The sequence below is a fragment of the Sardina pilchardus genome, chromosome 6, assembly GCF_963854185.1.
Source record: "Sardina pilchardus chromosome 6, fSarPil1.1, whole genome shotgun sequence".
Lineage (NCBI taxonomy): Eukaryota > Metazoa > Chordata > Actinopteri > Clupeiformes > Clupeidae > Sardina > Sardina pilchardus.
Window position 1 is genome coordinate 36,391,570 of NC_084999.1, and position 20,266 is coordinate 36,411,835.

A 20,266-nucleotide genomic window follows, 5' to 3' on the forward strand; every position below is an offset into this window, starting at 1 on the left:
GTGCGCGCGCTGAACCACGAATTCACATATTAACTTTTCTTTTCAGCAAACATCGCAATCATAAAAAAAAATCGCAAAACTTTTTAATAAAATAATGCCTCTTGTCTTAATGGGTTCCGGAGGTTCGTAGAGTAAGTTTTGAACCCCGGTCGCTGACGTGTGATTAAGATGCCTCATCCAGTTACGCCACCGTTCGAGTATCAATATCTTCGCACTTAGCCAACAAATATAAAGGATTCAGTCAGTCGAGTTCATTTATTCGCAGCATGCACTTGAAACGCCGATCAAAAGTTCTGACATGTTAAACTGACGTTAGTCATTAATTCACCACATGATAAAATGCTGTTATATTGACGCACAGTAGCCCACGGTAGTCTATGTCTATCTCTGAATCAACATGAACATGCATAACGAGATCCATATATTCTAAGTTGCTAGAAACTTCTTTTGCGGAACTAGGCCTACTAGTCGATGGTTACAATGAATCACCCTCACTGCCCTATCGCATATCTGACCATCCATACAATGTTACAAAATGCGCGATCTTCTCCATGCATGTAGCCTACGGTTATAAGTAAAGTGACATGATAGGCATGTATGCCTATTAAAGATATTTCTGTTAAATACATTTTATTTTCAGTTGTCAAAAGTGGTGGGGACAAAATCTGTGATAAAGTGCTGGGTAAGCTAGCGTCGCCGGTTAAAATGAACATGCCTCCGTTTTAAAATAGCCTATAGGCCTACACATTTCTAAGTATTCCTAGCATAAATGTAGCCTAAATGTCCATCTTGTCCATCTCTTTCGTCTTCGCCTTGACAATAATAGCCTATTCACGGAAATGCGGTTTGTAACCGTAATGAATTAATGAATTAATCTAAGGTTGCCTATCGAGTCTTTCAGGTTGAATTGAAGGCTTCTAAAACCATTTTCATTAATTTCAACAATGGTTTATTGAAACGTCGTTTGATTATAATTTCGCCAGTCATCACCTTCATTTTAATGATTAAATGAGACGGATTAAATGAGACGGATATGCGGAGCATTTCTCTCCCTCTCCATTGACCAAAACGTTGCTCTGGCATCTCTGCTGGACTGACTGAGTTATAGGCTACGTCGAGTGAGAGAGCCAGCTGTGAGGTAGGCTGTAAAACATTCGAAAACTCTGAAACTGCAATCTGACATGCCGAGCGTGATGTCTCTTTTCTCCGCTCGTCACCAGCGCGGTGTCCTCGGGTTTTTCCATGAGCCGAACCTTCATATTATTAGGGCGGTCTATGTTGCCCCCTTGCGGTTGCAGTTTTCCCGATGCTTCGGGAGTCCCGATGTGCGGGAAAGAAAGGAGCATTCTCAACCCGTACCATCTGTAGGTGTCCCGGGACAGTGTCTGGGTGTCCCGGGACAGTGCGTAGGTGTCCCCGGACAGTATCTAGTGTCCCGGGACAGTGTCTAGTGTCTCGGGACAGTGTTTGGGTGTCCCGGGACAGTGCTTAGGTGTCCCGGGACAGTGTCTAGTGTCTCGGGACAGTGTCTGGGTGTCCCGGGACAGTGCTTAGCTGTCCCGGGACAGTGCTTGGGTGTCCCGGGACAGTGCTTAGGTGTCCCGGGACAGTGTCTAGTGTCCCGGGACAGTGTCTGGGTGTCTCGGGACAGTGTTTGGGTGTCCCGGGACAGTGCTTAGGTGTCCCGGGACAGTGTCTAGTGTCTCGGGACAGTGCTTAGGTGTCCCGGGACAGTGTCTGGGTGTCCCGGGACAGTGTCTAGTGTGCCGGGACAGTGTTTGGGTGTCCCGGGACAGTGCTTAGGTGTCCCGGGACAGTGCTTAGGTGTCCCGGGACAGTGTCTGGGTGTCCCGGGACAGTGCGTAGGTGTCCCGGGACAGTGTCTAGTGTCTCGGGACAGTGTTTGGGTGTCTCGGGACAGTGCTTAGGTGTCCCGGGACAGTGTCTGGGTGTCCCGGGACAGTGCTTAGGTGTCCCGGGACAGTGTCTAGTGTCTCGGGACAGTGCTTGGGTGTCCTGGGACAGTGCTCGGGTGTCCCGGGACAGTGTCTGGGTGTCCCGGGACAGTGTCTGGGTGTCACGGGACAGTGCTTAGGTGTCCCGGGACAGTGTCTAGTGTCTCGGGACAGTGCTCGGGTGTCCCGGGACAGTGTCTGGGTGTCCCGGGACAGTGCTTGGGTGTCCCGGGACAGTGTCTAGTGTCTCGGGACAGTGTCTGGGTGTCCCGGGACAGTGCTTAGCTGTCCCGGGACAGTGCTTGGGTGTCCCGGGACAGTGCTTGGGTGTCCCGGGACAGTCCACAGGCCACCAGCAACAGTACAGTACAGTTATTGCTCTAACTGCCTCTCAGCCCGACGGACGCAAAGTGCGTCTAAAACACACCCATTCTTCTCTGTTACATTGCTCCGGGATAATTAGTCACAGCGAGATGAGACCTATATTGCACGAAAGAGCAGAACCGGGGCTTTCCAACGAGACTCGACACTTGTCTGTACGATCAAGTATGAAACTAAAATAAAATCATGAAGTTAAATCAAAGTATTATGACTAAGTATATTTACAGTCTGCTCTGCATTCACTTGAATTACACGCGAACCCGCCATCGGAAAGATATGGCACGCATGTCAGATAAAAGAGGAGAGCTTGAGCTATCCACAGATACCAAATACAACCTTCTAGGCCATAAAACAGACGAAGTGACAGCAAAATAGCCTAATAACTTCATTTAGCTCCACTTACCCCATGTTTTTGTGTGGCATAATAGCCTGTTCATAATCCAACGTTATCATGTTTCCGTTTCTTTATGGCAAGTCACGTTCATAATACGGTTTTGAGATCCTAGCAAACTCCTGTATGGTATCCAATTCAAGACTCATATTGCATCCAAATCTTTTGACAAATAAACACATTTTTGCCTTGTACTTGTTCATTGCAATGCAGTAAAAAAATATTATAGAGAATCATCATCTGTGCACGTCATGCGTGCTACCACGCAAACAAGTGAGGTCAGATCAGCTAGTGTCACAAATATGGAGCACAAAAAGTGTCAAAAAGTCATTTCGCATCCTAAATAAAAATTGCCATTTATTTCTGGAAGGCACACACCACATATGTAAATACATCTGTAAATTGCTCAGCCCCAAAGTATACCTCCACCATGGTTCTTATATTGCAATTTTCAGGACAGTCAGGCCTACACAACCGTGCAAGTCATGTCGAGCTCTCAGCTGGCTGTGGTGAGATACATGTCAAAATGTAAGAATTTGTAAAGTATGCTTTTTAAATTTGTATTATTTAAAAATCTAAATCAAATCAATGCAAGTATTAATACATGTGGTAGATCTAGGTAGCCTAGACTGTGCTGAAAAAAAAACAAACAATATGTAGCATGTGTGAATGGCACTTACAATGACCAGGATAAATGCTTTTAACTAGAGGTAGTGAAAATGCCCTTAAAACAGCCTAGGGCTCATAGGGCTAGTGCAGGCGCGCACTTTATAGGCCTACATAGGCCTACACACAAGGCCATGTGAGCACACTGAATTCAACTACTGTGGCATTATGGCACAAACAGTCAAGTGAACAGCTGCATTTACGTTAAGTAGCCTAGCCTAAATCATCATGATGTATTTCTAATGAAGGAACGGCAAATTAGCATGTTACCTTTTGCACAAGAAAATTATTCAATAAATAAATAAATTGATAAATATGCCGCAAGTTTAACCCCCCAATGGTAGACCCAAAGTTACGCCCTTGTCTACAATGACATTCTATTTGTTGGTGGCAACACTGGAAGTTCTGCGGCAGGTTGGGCCACAGGTCCTGCAGGGAGGTTCTTTCTGTTATAAAAAAAAGTTTTAGATTTACGTACTTTATATTATAGTTGTTTTCGTAACACTTCAGAACATTGCATGTCGTCACTAAAACAGCAATGAATATTTGAATTTAAGTCATTAGTACGTGTCACACCAAAGGACATTTCCTGTCACACCAAAGGACATTTAAGCTTTTGTGGCAGTTAAGGCTAATACTAACTGAACTGTCATTAGCAACTGGCATCATGCGTTTGCATAATATTACATAGTCCTGCTGTTAAAGATACAAATTTGAATTAAAAAATGACATTTAGGGGGGTCACACCAAAGGACAAAAAAACTTAACAACTTCAGTGGTCTGAAAACATAGCTGAATATTTGAACAATTCTGAGAAAAATACTCACCATGTTCACTGCTCCTGAGCTTCATTGGGGTCTTTAACACTAGAAGCGCCGGGCCGTTCTGACCCACTTATACCTAGAAGCGCCGCGCCCCGGTCATTTGACCGCTTTGACGACCTACTAGAAGCGCAGTGCTGGTGTGAACTACTTAAAGCGCGGTGAGGCGATCAAATGACCGCTGAGTCCTTAGACTGGGACGCTGTCACTTACACATAATGATAGCTAGATGGCGCTTCGTGCACAAATCAAATCGTTTGGTCATAGATTCAGTTTGCACTAAGCCATGTCTCATTCGTGTCAAACCGTGTAATAGTCTGTGGCTGTTTCATTATGACATACAGCACATTTGAGGTAGGCTATCTGGGGGACTAACCATTGGTCCGACATCCCATTGGTCCGACATCCCATTTGTCCGAAAATGAACCATTCAATAGGGATCCCATTAGTCCGACATCTCATTAGTCCGAAAAAAGAGAACCATTGGCCCGACGTCCCATTAGTCCGACCATACACATAGAGATGCATGGATGACTTGAAACTGAAAGATGCAAAATTCGTGGAAAAGAAGAGACGTCTTTTTTTGCAGCATCGTGTGTCTAACAACAGGTGGAAATGTGCTAGCCTGTTGTAACAATCAACCTTTTACCTTTGGCTGTGTTAATTAAACGCACAAGGGGTTTTTTTATGGCTAAATATGAATGGAAATAAACAGATCATTCTGAGAATGAAGTAGGCTACAACGTAGACACATCTGAGTGCGTCTCTTGATTATAACAATGAAACAATGTCGCTTTCTTCGGTTTAACAGTAAAGGAAGACACACACCTAACAATAACCCAGGTCGTGCACAGCGGCGCTTTATATTCACACACAATTAAATGTCCCAAACAATCCCAAGCGTTGCAATTCCCCCTCTCATTCAGTCCCGAAAATAAACCTAAACGTCTAAACTAAACGAAAGATGTCCTGTTTGCCAGGTGCAAGTATTTGCCACGCGCACAAGAGTCAAGGAGTACTCCAGGAAAACGAAAGGGCCGCTGCCGACAAAACGTCCAGCGATGTAGCAAACAAAAAAATATAATACTCAGAAAAAAGAGAAAATGCGATTGCTGTCTCTCTGCTAGAGCTATCAATATGAAAACACAAAAAAGCAATCGATCTCACCAAATCTGGTGAATGCACCAGCAGTCCGCGAAGACTTTTTCTCTTCGTGCGTCCTCTGTTTGGTAATGCACCGATCCAAACTGCGCACAGCGTTTAACTAATGTGAAAATACGTTTACTCTGTAGTCTTTTATTGTTGTTAGTTTCAAACTCGCAGGAAAACATTTTAAAAACACTCGTTGCCGCAGCACTGAGCTGGCTAGGCCTACTGGCGCCACAGATTCAAAATCTCACACACGCACTTGCCCTCTTCAGACCGCCCCCATCACCTAGCGCATTCGGGTAAGGTGCGCGTGTATAAAAAAAATACAGTATGTACATGTGCATACAATGATATTACATGAGAACTACAGAGATATTATATGCAATTTAACAATGTAAGAAATGGCACCTAAACCAATGTGGCAGTGTGTTGTGCGACATTTTGGGAAGCCAGGACCACCAAATTAAAACGACATGTTTTTGGAGTGAAACTCTGAATTTAGTCAGACCTGATAGAAGAATATGGCAAGGCTCTATTTCTAGCTCATATCGAGAAGAATGCACGATGGAAATAACTGTGGACTAACTGTGGATAACTTGTAGCCTAGACCATAAAGGTAAGTTCATTGTCCTTACGTTTAGCTATGTTGGAAGGCTAATTTGTGGTTTTGTCGTGTGAAAGTATAAGACTGAAACACGTTAGCTTCGATGTTCGTTTGCAAAATAAAACACATCTAATGCTAGATGAAGTTCATCGCGGGATGCGAGGTCACCTGCATGACAGTCACGCACCCATCCACTAATGTCCCTGCAATTGAAATCAGCAGCGTTACATCAGTTTAACTGTAAACAGTGGCAGACAGAGTTTTTAGGAAATAGACCAAAGTCTGGATTTGTTTATTTATTGTATGGTCGGACTAATGAGATGTCGGACCAATGGGCCTCTTTTTTTCGGACCAATGGGATGTCGGACTAATGGGATCTCAGGTCAATGGTTCATTTTCGGACTAATGAGATGTCGGACTAATGGCATGTCGGACCAATGGTATGGAACCGGCTATCTGTTCATTTATTTGTGTTGTTTGAGGTAAAAATTCTGGAAGAGTTCTTGAACAAACCTTAAAGGGATATTCCGCCATTTTTGGAAATACGCTCATTTTCCACCTCCCCTCGAGCAAAACAATCAATATTTACCTTGTTCTCGTTCATCCAGCCATTCTGTGAGTCTGGCGATACAACTTTTAGCTTCAGCCTAGCATAGATCATTGAATCGGATTAGACCATTAGCTTCTCGCCTGCTAGCTTCATGTTTAAAAGTGACTAAGATGGGGGCGCTGTGGCGCAACAAGCTACAGCGCTCGTGCCATATACGGGTCCGAGTGCCCACGGGGACCCAGGTTCGATTCCGACCTGCGGTCATGTCCCGATCCAACCCCATCTCTCTCTCCCACTTACTTCCTGTATACATCTTCACTGTCCTATCGTAATAAAGGCCCAAAAAAGCCCAAAAAAATATACTTAAAAAAAAAAAAAAGTGACTAAGATTTCTGGTAATTTTCCCATTTAAAACATGTCTCCTCTCAAGTTAGAAAGTGCAATAAGACCAACTGAAAATGAAGTCTGGCATTTTTCTAGGCTGATTTGACATGGAACTACACTCTCATCTGGCGTAATGATCGAGGCAATTTGCAAACGTACCATAGGTGCAGTGATATCGTACGCAGCATCTGAAAATAGTCCCCATAGACAACAAGCAGTAGTAGTGCCAGTAGTGTGCAAGTTGCCTTGATTATTACGCCAGATGAGAGTGTAGTTCCATGTCAAATCAGCCTAGAAAAATGCCAGGTTTCCTTTTCAGTTGGTCTTATTGCACTTTCTAACTTGAGAGGAGACACGTTTTAAATGAGAAAATTACCAGAAATCTTAGACACTTTTAAACATGAAGCTAGCAGGCGAGAAGCTAATGGTCTAATCCGATTCAATGATCTATGCTAGGCTGAAGCTAAACGCTGTATCGCCAGACTCACAGAATGGCTGGATGAACGGGAACAAGGTAAATATCGATTGTTTTGCTCGAGGGGAGGTGGAAAATGAGCGTATTTCCAAAAATGGCGGAATATCCCTTTAAGCAAACTTGACTTTCAACTTTTTCGTAGTAGGCTATTTTTTTATATAGGCTATTTTGTTTTTAATAAATATGAATATTAGTTTTTAATATTTTGGAGATTGTTATAAAGATGATTAAATCAATGTCACACACGGTAGTTTGAGTGCAGTTAATGTACGAATAGGCTATAAGATTCAGTTATCGGCTGAAAATAATCAAGTCGTTGCACCTAGTCATAAATGTAGGCTACCGTCAGAACGATCCAAAAAAAGTGCTGAAACGTTGACCATTGTGATTCCTGACTTGCCTATTGCTGTGACAGATAACAGTTTTGTTTTGGAGTCGTGGGAGAGAGAAGTAGCGGGCTTCTGCGATGTTTTCCGAGGGAAGAGTGCTTTGGAAGGCTAATAATAAGGTTAATAATTCCTCCCAATAATATCAAGCTTTACACATGCAATTTAATAAAAACAACTATCTAATCGTAAATTGTTTTTGAACGACAGTTGTAACTGGCAGCTTTAGACCTTTAGACACTCCTTTTAGGGGAGTCTAACAAGTCTACCTCCCTGCCCCCACTGAAGTTTCGCTTGCCGTGAATGTTTTGGCCAAAACTTCGAATTTCAGCTGAAAATAATTTTTACACACGTAGGCTGTGTAAAAATCTTGTAGGGATCTTGTAGGGTCTAGCTACCTCGGAGGGGGGGGGGGGGGGGGGGGTAGTAGAGAGAGCAGCTATGCTGAGCAGGCATAGGCGTGAGAATTAAAAATGATGAGTGAAAGCTATTCTCCGTTTGGGAATGTGTATAGGCTATGTTTCGATGTCTGCTGAAAAAAAAGCTATAGGCCTATTGTTTCTACAATGTACGCTAACTTCTATGTGAATTCGTGATTCGGGAGTGAGACACACATTTTAACAAATTGAGGAGACAGAGCTGTAGCCCTCTGGCTAGAGCTTCAGTCCCTACGCCCAAGAGTTGCTGGTTCTATCCCCGACCTGTGTATGGCAGAAGTTCTTTTTGAGCAAGGCATCAATAAAGTATATTCTATTCAATTATTTTCTATTCACACAACTACATGCACGCTGGCGAATTCGAACATTCTGAAATGCGCATATGCGATGAAACATGATTGCGCATTCTTCCACGAGTTGCATGTAAACAACAAACCAGCCTATAGCCTATGCAGGGGCAACGAGCACAATAGGCTACTGATGTGGTGTATTCAGTGGGAATCTCTATGATATAATTATTTTTAGATGCAAAAAGTCTAACTGGCTTAGCCAAAGTTTGTGAGATGGCGGCTCAATTTGGATTAGAAAATGATTGGCTGGCGAAATTATTTTTCGTTAATGGTAAACAGTATTGTGATTCATCCGTTTATTTCAGACAGTTTGTTATTAAAAACTATTAACAAAAACTAATTGTTCGTCGACGTTGAAAAACGGTCAATGAATTTATGAATATGAGCTACAATATATCGCTCCTGCCGAGTTGTGAACCCGGGCCTCCGGCTTTGCAGCCAGGGGTGTTGTAAACAACAGACACATATCAGCAAGACAACGGAGTGCGGGAGAGCATGACCATGCTGCATTTTATAGCCTACGTGAGTTGGGGTTTTCCTAAACTTTTCCCATAGTTCGGGACAGGGACTTGTTTGACTTATCTTTAGCCTACTTCACTTTATTCTTCTTTCTACTTTCATTTAATTTCGATGACTTATGCTTTCGCCTAAAGCTTTCACTCTGGACTGATGCTTCAACTCAAATGTCTTTTCAAATTCAAAATTGAGGTCGTTGACGTTCGAACTTGTTTTCTGTGGACATAAGGTTAAGTTTGTAGGTTACCGTCGGAGTCTTTGCGAGACAATGAGTAAAATGTCCGTAAATAGCCTAGGTAGAGCCTGTATCATTCTCTAGGCCAGGGGTGGGCAACTAATTTACCCAAGGGGCCACATGAGACACTGGAACTGTTGCGGAGGGCCGGACCCAAAACGCCAAACTCAAGTCTGAACTCAGTTCTGTTCAATTCTATTCTGTTCTTGTACAACATTAAGTAAATCGTATGGTTTTGGTTACTAGGCCTACTAGTAAGAGTACAGATGAAAATGTGAAGGAGACCAAGTAAAAACGGCAATCATAGCCTGTCCAGTATTTAAAATAAAGTAATTGTTTGACATTGACATGTTGTTGTTTTTCAGTATACAAATGTAAAAAAAAAGCTTCTATGTTAGGCCATGAAAATGTGATGGAGTCAGTAGCCTACAAACTTATCCCTGTGCCACCATTATTTTTTTTTTTTTATTTTTTTTTTTTTATTGAGATTTTCAGAGAATCAGCACATATACAAAATCAACATAACATGTACAAAGTAACATAGACAACATAAAACACAACAACACAGGACTAGGACACAGGCAATGGCTACATAAAATGACTGTTACCACAGAAATAAGGTATACATTTAGGCAATAGGCATGAGGTAAGACAATTTACACTGCAGGTAGCTGGATTTTCTCTTTGACATAGCTGATAAATGGGTTCCACAAATCAAAAAACCTTTTTACAGAGCCCCTTAATGAGTGTTTTATCTTTTCTAATTTAAGAAAGTACAACACATCCTCAACCCAGTGTGTAAAAGTGGGAGGATGAGGGTCTTTCCATTTAAGAAGGATTAAACGTCTGGCGATGAAAGTTACAAAAGCAATGCAATCAGACTGTGCTGCAGACAAACCAAGATTGCCCGGGGAGGCACCAAAAATAGCCATGAATGGGCAAGGATTGATGGTTATACCCATACCTATGCAGTCTGAGAGCACTTCAAAAATCAAAATCCAAAAGTTCGCTAGTTTGCTGCAAGCCCAAAACATATGGGCATGAGTAGCAGGGCATGAATGACATCGGTTACAGATTGGACTTATATTTGGAAAATGTCTGGAGAGTTTAAGGTTGGTCCAATGCGAGCGGTGTACAATCTTACATTGCATTAGGCTGTGTCTAGCACAAATCGATGAACCATGTACTCTTTGCAGGATTGAGAGCCACATATCCTCAGCAATGTTTTCACCCAGATCAAATTCCCAATCGGCCTTTAAAGAAGGAAGCATAGAGTGGCGCTCCTGTGTAAACTTATTATATATTATTGAAATTATGCCCCTAAATGATGCATTGTGTTCTATAAGCCCCTCAAATGGGTTGCATGGAGGTAGTGTTGGAAACACTGGTAGTGTTTTACGCAAAAAGTCTCTGACCTGAAGGTAACGGAAGAAGTTACTTTTGGGGAGGTTAAATTGTTTACAGAGCTGGTCAAATGAGGAAAAAACACCATCAGAGTAGAGGTCATAGACAGATTCAATACCTGACTTCCGCCAATTGAGAAATGATGTGTCTAATAAGGAAGGTGTAAAAGCATGATTAGAGTGGATAGGAGCCTTTAAAGAGAGACATGTCCATCCAAAATGGCGACGCATCTGAGACCAGATCCTTAAAGTTGATCTCACAATCTTATTTTTAGTAAAGGCTGTTGGGGATTCAGAGGTGGAGGAATAGACCATGGCCGACAAAGAGGAGGGTAAACAAGATAAAGACTCTAAAATATACCATGATGGAGCATCAGCACCGGGATCCTCATACAGCCAATGTACAATTGGGCGTATATTAGAAGCCCAGTAGTAGGCAAGAAAATCTGGGGCTGCCATGCCACCAAGATGTTTAGGACGGAGTAAAGTACTTCTAGCTATGCGGGGAGCTTTGTTATCCCATACAAAAGATGAGATGACAGAATTAAGTTTGTGAAAGAATGATTTGGGAATGAATACAGGTATGCATTGAAATAGATATGTGAATTTGGGGAGAATGTTCATTCGGATGGAATTAATACGGCCTGCAACAGAGAGAGGAAGGGACCCCCAATGCTTAAGGTTGAGTTCAGTCTGTTTGAAAAGAGGTGAGAAATTAGCAGAAAAAAGATTGGAAAATTTATCCACAACACTGACACCTAGATATGTAAATGAATTTGAAACCTTGAAAGGCAGAGAGCTAGATGAGTATCGACGGGCTGCCTCATTGATTGGAAACAGTTCACTCTTCTGTAAATTGAGTTTATACCCTGAGAGATTATGAAATGTATCTAAAATGCAAAGCACATGTGGGAGAGATTGGGCCGGGTCTGAGATGTATAAAAGTAAATCATCTGCATATAATGAAACTTTTTGCTCCTGACCTTCTCTCATGATACCTTTCACAAGTAGAGTGTGTCTCAGAGCAAGTGATAATGGCTCAATGGCTAAGGCAAAGAGCAAGGGTGATAATGGACAACCCTGTCTTGTGCCACGGCCTATCTGAAAATATTCGGAGAATGTGTTATTAGTACGAACTGAAGAGAGTGGAGAAGTGTATAGTAATTTAACCCAGGAAATAAATGTCTGACCAAAACCAAATTTTTCAAGAGTGTAAAAAAGATAACTCCATTCCACCCTATCAAAAGCCTTTTCCGCATCTAAGGATACTAGAAGTTCTGGAATAGGGGAATCAGATGGGTGGTATATGATGTTGAATAAACGCCTCACATTAAAAAAAGAAAATCTGTTTCTGATGAAACCTGTTTGATCAGCTGATATGATGTCGGGTAGAACATTTTCAAGGCGACGGGCAAATACTTTAGCTAAGATCTTTTCGTCAACATTAAGTAATGAGATTGGGCGATAGGAACCACAGCAGAGAGGGTCCTTATTCTTCTTCAGGATTAGAGAAATTTGGGCAGATCGTAAGGTTTTGGGTAGGATGCCTGAAGCAAAAGACTCTGAGAACATGTTAATAAGTAGAGGAATAATCTTTGCAGAAAATCTTTTAAAAAACTCAATTGGGAATCCGTCAGGCCCAGGACTTTTACCACTCTGCATAGCCATAATGGCCTCCCCCACTTCCGCTGCAGTAATTGGTCTTTCAAGATTTTCAGCTATATCCTCTGAAAGTTCTGGTATGGGAAGGCCAGAAAAAAAATTAGACAGATCATCAGTGGTAGGTTGCTGTTCTGAAGTGTAGAGTGATATATAGAAATTCCTGAAAGCATTATTAATTTCTTGGGGATCCCTAGTAAGGCCACTACTTGTGTTAATTTCTGCAATAACCCGAGAAGCAGCTGACTGACGAAGCTGGTGTGCTAAGAGACGGCTAGGCTTATCGCCATATTCATAATATTTGTGCCTGGATTTCAAAATCATTTCTTCTGCATGAGTTGTACTGAGATTTTCAAATTCTGTTTTGAGGAGGAGTTTCTCCTTGTACAAAGCAGGAGAAGGAGACTGAATGTATTGGTTCTCTAAATTCTGAATGCGATGCATGAGACTGGTGACAGTAAAAGATCGCAGCTGCTTATCGTATGCTACCCGGGATATTAGTTGGCCTCTCATGTAGGCTTTAAATGCTTCCCATAATATGCTATGGTTTGTCTCACCAGTTGCATTTGTGTCAATGAAAAAATCAATTTGTTGTGATATATACTCAACAAAATTACAGTCAGAAAGGAGAGATGTATTAAATCTCCAAGGTGGGCGAGATGTTGATTTGTGAGTGAATTTAACGTCCATTAAGAGGGGAGAATGATCTGAGATAAGTCTAGCATGATAGCTACAACCTTGAACAAATGGAAGTAACTTATTGTCAACAAGAAAATAGTCTATACGTGTATATGTGTGATGAACAGGGGAAAAAAATGAATAACCCTGAACATTGGGGTTCAGGCGTCTCCATATGTCTGCCAGACCGTAATTATGAAGGTGTGTATTTATAACTTTTGCAGATTTTGACATTGCATATTTCTTTCTGGTAGAGGTATCAAGAGACTGAAGGCAACAATTGAAATCTCCAGCTATAATTACAAAATGAGAGTCAACATTCGGCAGGGAGGAGAAAAACTTAATAAAAAACTGTTCATCATCATGGTTGGGGGCGTAAACATTTGCCAGTATCAGTGGAGTCTCATATAATGTCCCTGTAACAATGACATAGCGCCCATTTCGGTCAGCTACGACATTGGATGAAACAAAAGGTACTGAATGATGAATTAAGATAGCAACACCTCTGGCTCTACTATTAAATAATGAATTAAATGACTGAGAAACTCATCTCCTACGTATTTTAGCATGGTCAGAGGTGTTCAAATGTGTCTCTTGGAGAAATGCAATTTGAGCCCCTAAATTATCCAAATGAGAAAGAACCTTATTGAGTTTTGTGGGCTTTCCCAAGCCTCTCACATTCCAGCTAACAAAAGTAATAGGCCTACTTGCTACAACTCTAACTGAGCTATTAGCCATATTTTAAACATAAAGAAAGTGTAACAGTGGTACAGTTAGGTGAGAAACAGCATTGCAGTGTAACATAAGCCCAGACAGACATAACATAAAAAACACATAGCCCCACCCCACTTGTACACCTCCCCGAACTCGGTGTAATCATCCCCATAACAAAGATAAACATTAGGTTGATCAGTTATACCAGGAGCCTAGAATAGCCTACCAGCAAAAAAAACAAACAAACTGAGGCAAATATCTGGCAAATTAAACAGATATATAATATATATACTGTATATATATTTTTAAAAAACTATAAGAACCCTCATTTTCCTTTAAGTAAGACTTGGAATTGAGAAATGTTATCAAGTATAGCCAACAAAGTGACCGAAAATTCAACTGAGCTTAACAGCAAAAACCAACGCCAGCGCTCAATCAATTCAGAGATAAATTTGTTACCGTCCAAATACAAGTTCAATCGTCAGCAGCCGCCTCCTCCGGCTCTTCACGTAGGTCAGCAACGGGAAGCTTTGAGACCACATAGTTCATCGCCAGCTTAGGGTCGCTGAATACTTGCTCCTTTTCCCCAGGTAGAGTGACACGAAACTTCGCTGGCAGACGAAATCCAAAACGAGCCCCCTTGACATCACGCAGCCGTTTCCTCACGTCCCCGAAAGCAGCCCTCCTCTTGGCCTCAGCTGCGGTCAGGTCAGGGAAGACGTAAATTGGTCGGCCGTTGAAGGAGAGAGACTCCAGTTGACGTGCCTGGCGCAGAATGAGTTCGCGGGCCTGAAAGTAGTGTACTCTGATGACAAAAGGTCTCGGAGGTTGGCCGTGCTTTGGTTTGGCTTGCAAAGTTCTGTGAGCCCTGTCGAGTAAGGGTTTCTCGCTCAATTTAAGCACATCCTGCAGCACACGAGAGACAAATTCAGTGGGTGACACCCCTTCTTGGTCCTCTGCAATGCCCACCAGCCTAATATTATTCCTCCGGGACCTACTCTCCAGATCTTCGCACTTAAATTGTAGATCCTTAACTTGGCTTTGGAGCATAGTTACCGTGTTCTCGAGGGCAGACATAGAGTCGCTGGTAGTGGTTGCTGACGTCTCCAGATCTTTCAGACGGCCCTCTTGCTCCTCAACAGTTTTTTGCAAGGTGGTAACAGAGGAAGTCAGTTCCTCTCTGACAGCAGCTATGTCAGCCTGCACCTCACCAACGGCCAGTTCTATTTTGGTGCAAATATCAACTTTTAGAGAGTTCAGCGCCTTAGTTAGCATACTAGCTGTTAGCTGACCACCGTCGGTGCAGTCAGTTTCCTCCAGTGAGCTAGCGCTAGCACCACGAACCGTTTTGTTGGACGATGATTTGGAAGTCGGCGGCTTCATATTTCGCTCTCTAAATTGGCCACTACAAGCTCAAGTACTTTATAACTAAAATTATGTCGATGTCTGAGGGTTAAAATCGAAATTATCTGTTTTACATCGAAATTATGAAACTTGCCTCTCAGAGCCTACGAGAAGACAACCTACATCACTCATGCGCAACAGCGCCCCCCCTGTGCCACCATTATTTCAAGCAATATTTCAAAGACCATAATTTAAATGAACTCTACAGAATTAGACTATGAAAATGTGGAGCAGAAAATAGTAGGCTAGTTAATCAACATTCACAAACGAATTTTGAGAAGGCCATGTGTTTGCTTTAACTTTATACAAACGACTGATTGGTCAAACTCGCCCTGTGTGTTCAGCCGGCTGCTTCAAGCAACCTGTGGGTAGTAGCCTAGGCTATATACTAGGCTACTAATTCGCTGACATAAGCTTTGCAGATAAACTCAAACATATTTTGGTTACAATGACGTTGTTATCCGATTGTAAACTGTCTATCTCTCAGTACCGTTTTGAAATCAACACTTCCTATCGCCACCAATCAGCCGCAGCATCCTGACTGTTGCGGTGGTCGGCGACGCAGACACCGGAGACACAACTCGGAGGGTTATTGCACCGATGTAAAAGCAATTGCATTTATCGACGCAAAACTTTATTCACCAGCACATCTGTGAGGGTGTGTACGTCGTATGCATCCATGCACGCACAGACGTATGGGTGTAAAAATAGCAGTCACTTTCAAAATAAAAGCAGCGATGGTGATTTGCGTGCATTATCTCTATGCTAGGCGCTTGACTGATGTTTTTTCACGGACCTTACGCGGGCCGGTCAGGGAAAGCCCGCGGGCCGGATGTGGCCCGCGGGCCGTATGTTGCCCATGTATGCTCTAGGCTATTCGCTTTCAGACAACCCTGCAGTAGCCTATGAGGTTTGCCAAACGGAGGTCCGACTCTTCGGTTAATTATACATTCCAGATTCTCTGTGTGTTTGAGTGAGGGGTGGCGCAGAATATGCGGCCGCTGTCACAGGGCTTAGGCTACTGTTTTTGTTTTACCACCGACAGCGCTCCCATTTCGAATGTTGTTGCAACAATGCAGCATGTGTTCGGTTACATCCGCAGCATCGATGAAAAATTGGAGCGTGACATGCAGGCAATCCGAGCAGATTAACTGCATAACGTTTAATTGGAACTCAGCAGTGACACTCGTTGTTCATTTAACATAATCTGAAGGAATTCACGTTCAAGATCTTTATTTACAAATGTGTTGCATGCAGTTCATAATTCACAGAACTTGTTTAAATGCACAACACTACATTTGATTCTATTTTATAGGATGGAATATGCAGAAAGAATAGAATAAGGCTGAAAGGTGTATTGCTTTATAGCATATTGAGGTTGTGTAGCCGAGCTAGTGTGTTTTTGAAAAGTAACCAAGTAAAGTAATTAGTAAAGTAACTAATTACTTTTGGGAAAAAGTAATTAGTAAAGTAACGGGATCACTTTTTGGATAAGTAATCAGTAATCAGTAACTAATTACTTTTCCCAAGTAACTTGACCAACACTGATGGGTACAGACCACGCCGTAAAATTGCTGCTCTTCCACAAGCATAAAAACGAAACTAGAGCACGAAAACTTAAAAGTATAAATTCCGTTGTCCCCGCCCCACGCTAGGCTACTCTCCCAGCCTGATGGACCGACACACACACACACACACACACACACACACACACACACACACACACTCGGAACACACAAACAATGCACACATCAATAACACACTGCCGTTACACTATATTGTAGGCCTACTTTAACACTAATATTTAATTTGCGGTTGTGCAAGGTATCCCGCCGCCATCCCGCACCCGCGAGTGCACCTCTATCATCCCGCCCGCTCCCGCAAAGAGCTTTTGAAATTTGCAGTGCAAACCTCTACCCTATTCACCTGTAGTAGCTCCGCCTTATATTCAACACATTGGACAAGAAAGGACAATGATTGCCCAAGGGATATCACCAGGCCCTGCTAAATCTTAAAGAGGTACCCCTAGTCTACTAGATTCTGAAAAAAAAAAAAAAAACTTTAACCGACAAAACCAGGTCTGACCCCATGGCTGCCTGACTAATATGACGGAGGTGGAGGCGGAGCATTATAATGATTTTATGATTTTAAGGTCAATACATTACATTAAAGAGTACAATATCTTCCATTCTGTTTCGATTGATTTCTGCAGATTTTTTTCATTTGAATTGTTCAGGTCCCCACTGGAATCACCTCAGGGGAATGCTGTCACCACAGCAATTATGCAGGAGGTCAAACTAGCCTTGTCAGCAGCCTTGGATAACAGTGTTTCAGGGAAAGATTCATCCTCTGCCATCACTGAAGGTTGGAGTGCGCTTTTCCTCCAACTGGAAGAGGAGACTTTGAATGTACTCACGGCGAGACTTGACTCTTCTGATTTTTTTGCACGAATAACCAAAGCCAGCTGCTCGTCAGGAGAAGATGCTCAGCTGGACTCTGAACCTGGACTCTGCTCCATAGGCCTCACAGTGTCATCTGATGAGGACACCATGGAGAGCAGTGGTGAACAACCTGAGGCTGCAGCAGCAACTAACAATGCTGTGGAGGAGGATATGATCTCATTCAAGGAGGAAGAGGTCACTACAGCGTGCACAAATGAAGTGATTAGTCAAATTTGTGATGTTTACAAGTCTGCTGAGCTGGAGGCGGAACGCCTCAGGGCCGCCAGAGAAAGAGAAGAAGAGTTGTCCCTCTTGACCAGCCATTTTGTGGACAATGTCATGATCCAGCTCAAAGAGCTGTCATCTGTTGGGAAGTCTGTGGCCTTTCGGTGGGTGCCAAAGGACGTGTGGGTGCCAGCCTCTGTCTGGGCTTCAAGCGCTGCTGACCAGAATATCTTGAGTCCGCAGTTCCAGATTGCGGCTCAGCAGAAGGTCAGTAAGGTCCTCAGACAGTCCATGTCTGGGGAGGCACCTTTGGGTCATGTCCCTTCTGTGGCCACTGACATTGTGGGGACAATAGTGAGAAGTCTGACCAATTTGCCACACTCAATTGGATCCTTGAGGTCTGCAGAGGACAGGGATGACACCACTGGCACAGCTCAGAACATATACCACAATGTCCAGAGCAAGGTGAACGACTTCCTATGGAGTAAGAAGATCAATAAAAAGGTCAGTGACTCCGAGTCTAGTGAGGGCACTCTAGCATATGATACGGAGAGCTCTTGTGGGACAGGTGAGGAGGAGGTGGAGGAAGATGATGAGGAGGAAACAAGTATGGAGGGTGAAGATTTCCACTTAAAATCATCAAATGATGGAGTGCCACTCTCACATATAAAGCCAAAGGAAAACCAAATTAAAACTGTTCCAGAGGTTTCTTGGAGTAGGTCAAAAGGAGGTTCTACCTCGGAACAGAGGACACCTAGGAGAAAAGCAGACTTAGAACTTGATCTCAGTAAAACCAACCAACATCCTGAACAAACAACACCAGCCTCAAGAACATCACAGCATTCCCGACGCCTGCCATCTATAGATGTAAATGCAACAACAGATTATTTGCGCAAGTTACTGTGTTGCGTTCAAGCAGATGGACAGGTCAGAGCTGAAGACATTACAAATTTGACAAAAGCAGAAACTTCAACATTGCACAACACCTCTAAATCACACAATTCTGATATTATTGTGATCATGGAGACAACAAATTATTCAGAAACTTTAGTAGACAGTGCACCTGGGAGTAAAGCTAATCTAGAACTTGATGCTGGTACTCAGTGTTCTGAAGAAACATTATCAGCTTCAAGAACAGCACATCCTGTGGGTCAGCTGCCACCTATAGACAGGAATACCACTAGAGATTATTGGCGTATATTACTGTGTTGCATAAAATCCGAGGATCAGGTCAAGACTGAAGACGTGACCGAAGCAGGAACTTCAACATTTTGTAACGTGGCTGAATCACATGTGTCTGATATTATCCTGATCATGGACAGAGAAACTTCATTAGACCATATGTGAGTCTTAGCATCCCGAAGCCTGCCCATGGTCTTTAACTCCAGAGGGCCTTTCAGGACTATGTGAAAGACTTGTTTTCATTCTGAAAATGTTGCCAAGCTGTATGTATGAGACATATTCAACTTCACATGGATATAAGATGGTGCTGGGATAGTGTATGTGAAGTAATTTACTCTAACCGGCAGAAGCTCAACAAAATGTATTTTAGATTTTAAGATGATAAAGAAATACATTTAATTCAGAAGTCATGAGTTTCATTTTTTCGCAAGTGTTGAAACTTAATATGTCAGTTGCGCTGTCACTACTTTTTGCTTTAGATTTTATATAGTAATGGTGGGCATAGCATTTTAAAAGTTAAAGTTAGTGGGGACTTTAGTCTGACTCTGAAAATATATGGTAGGTATTGAGGTCTGCTATTGGGTTTCCATTATTTTCCACCAAACAGTTCACAAATTCAGCAGCTTACTGATGTTCTCATCAGTTGATCAAACTGTTTTTCCCCCTTTCTTCTTTCTAAATGAAAATAAATGAAACTTTGTCTGCTGTAAGGTTGAGTGGTGAAATTAATGATGACAAAACATGATTAGAGTGTGTGTACACTGCGTCCCAGACTATTATGCAAATCACATTTTTCTCAGATTTTCCTAAATAGTTGATGCAAAAGCCAGTCAGTCTAATTTTCAAGTCGTCAATTTAAGAGAATAATTCAGATTTTATTGAACAAACCTCACAGTATAAAAAATAATAAAAATAAAAATGCACTCTTCCAAATTATTATGCACAACAGAGTTTCAAGACATTTTTTAGGTTGTAAAGAACTAAAAATGGTAATTTATTGAATTTGCAACATTAGGAGGTGATATAAATGAGTTTCAAATGTCATTTCAAGTCATTTCAATCAAAAACATTTTAACAGGACAAATTCCATGTTATCATAGGACCCCTTCATTAATATCACTTTCACAATTCATGCGTCCATTGAACTTGTGAGTTCTTGGAAAGTTTATGCTTTAATGTCTTAGCCTCCCAGAGCTGCCAGAATGTCAGAATAGCCTCCCAGAGCTGCTGCTTGGATGTGAGCTGCCTCCCACCGTGTTT

At 42.4% G+C, this 20,266-nt stretch overlaps 1 protein-coding gene across 2 annotated transcripts in view; it reads left to right on the forward strand.

The window, feature by feature from the left end:
• LOC134082226 (uncharacterized) overlaps positions 1 to 19,405 on the forward strand; it is a 63,447-nt gene extending 44,042 nt beyond the window's left edge. For both annotated transcript variants that reach the window (XM_062537877.1, XM_062537879.1), the window contains exon 5: positions 17,395 to 19,405. In XM_062537877.1, the coding sequence (XP_062393861.1) occupies positions 17,395 to 19,171 (1,777 nt within the window). In that variant the 3' untranslated portion in view covers positions 19,172 to 19,405. The remainder of the gene's footprint in view (positions 1 to 17,394) is intronic.
• Positions 19,406 to 20,266: the final 861 nt, after the last annotated feature.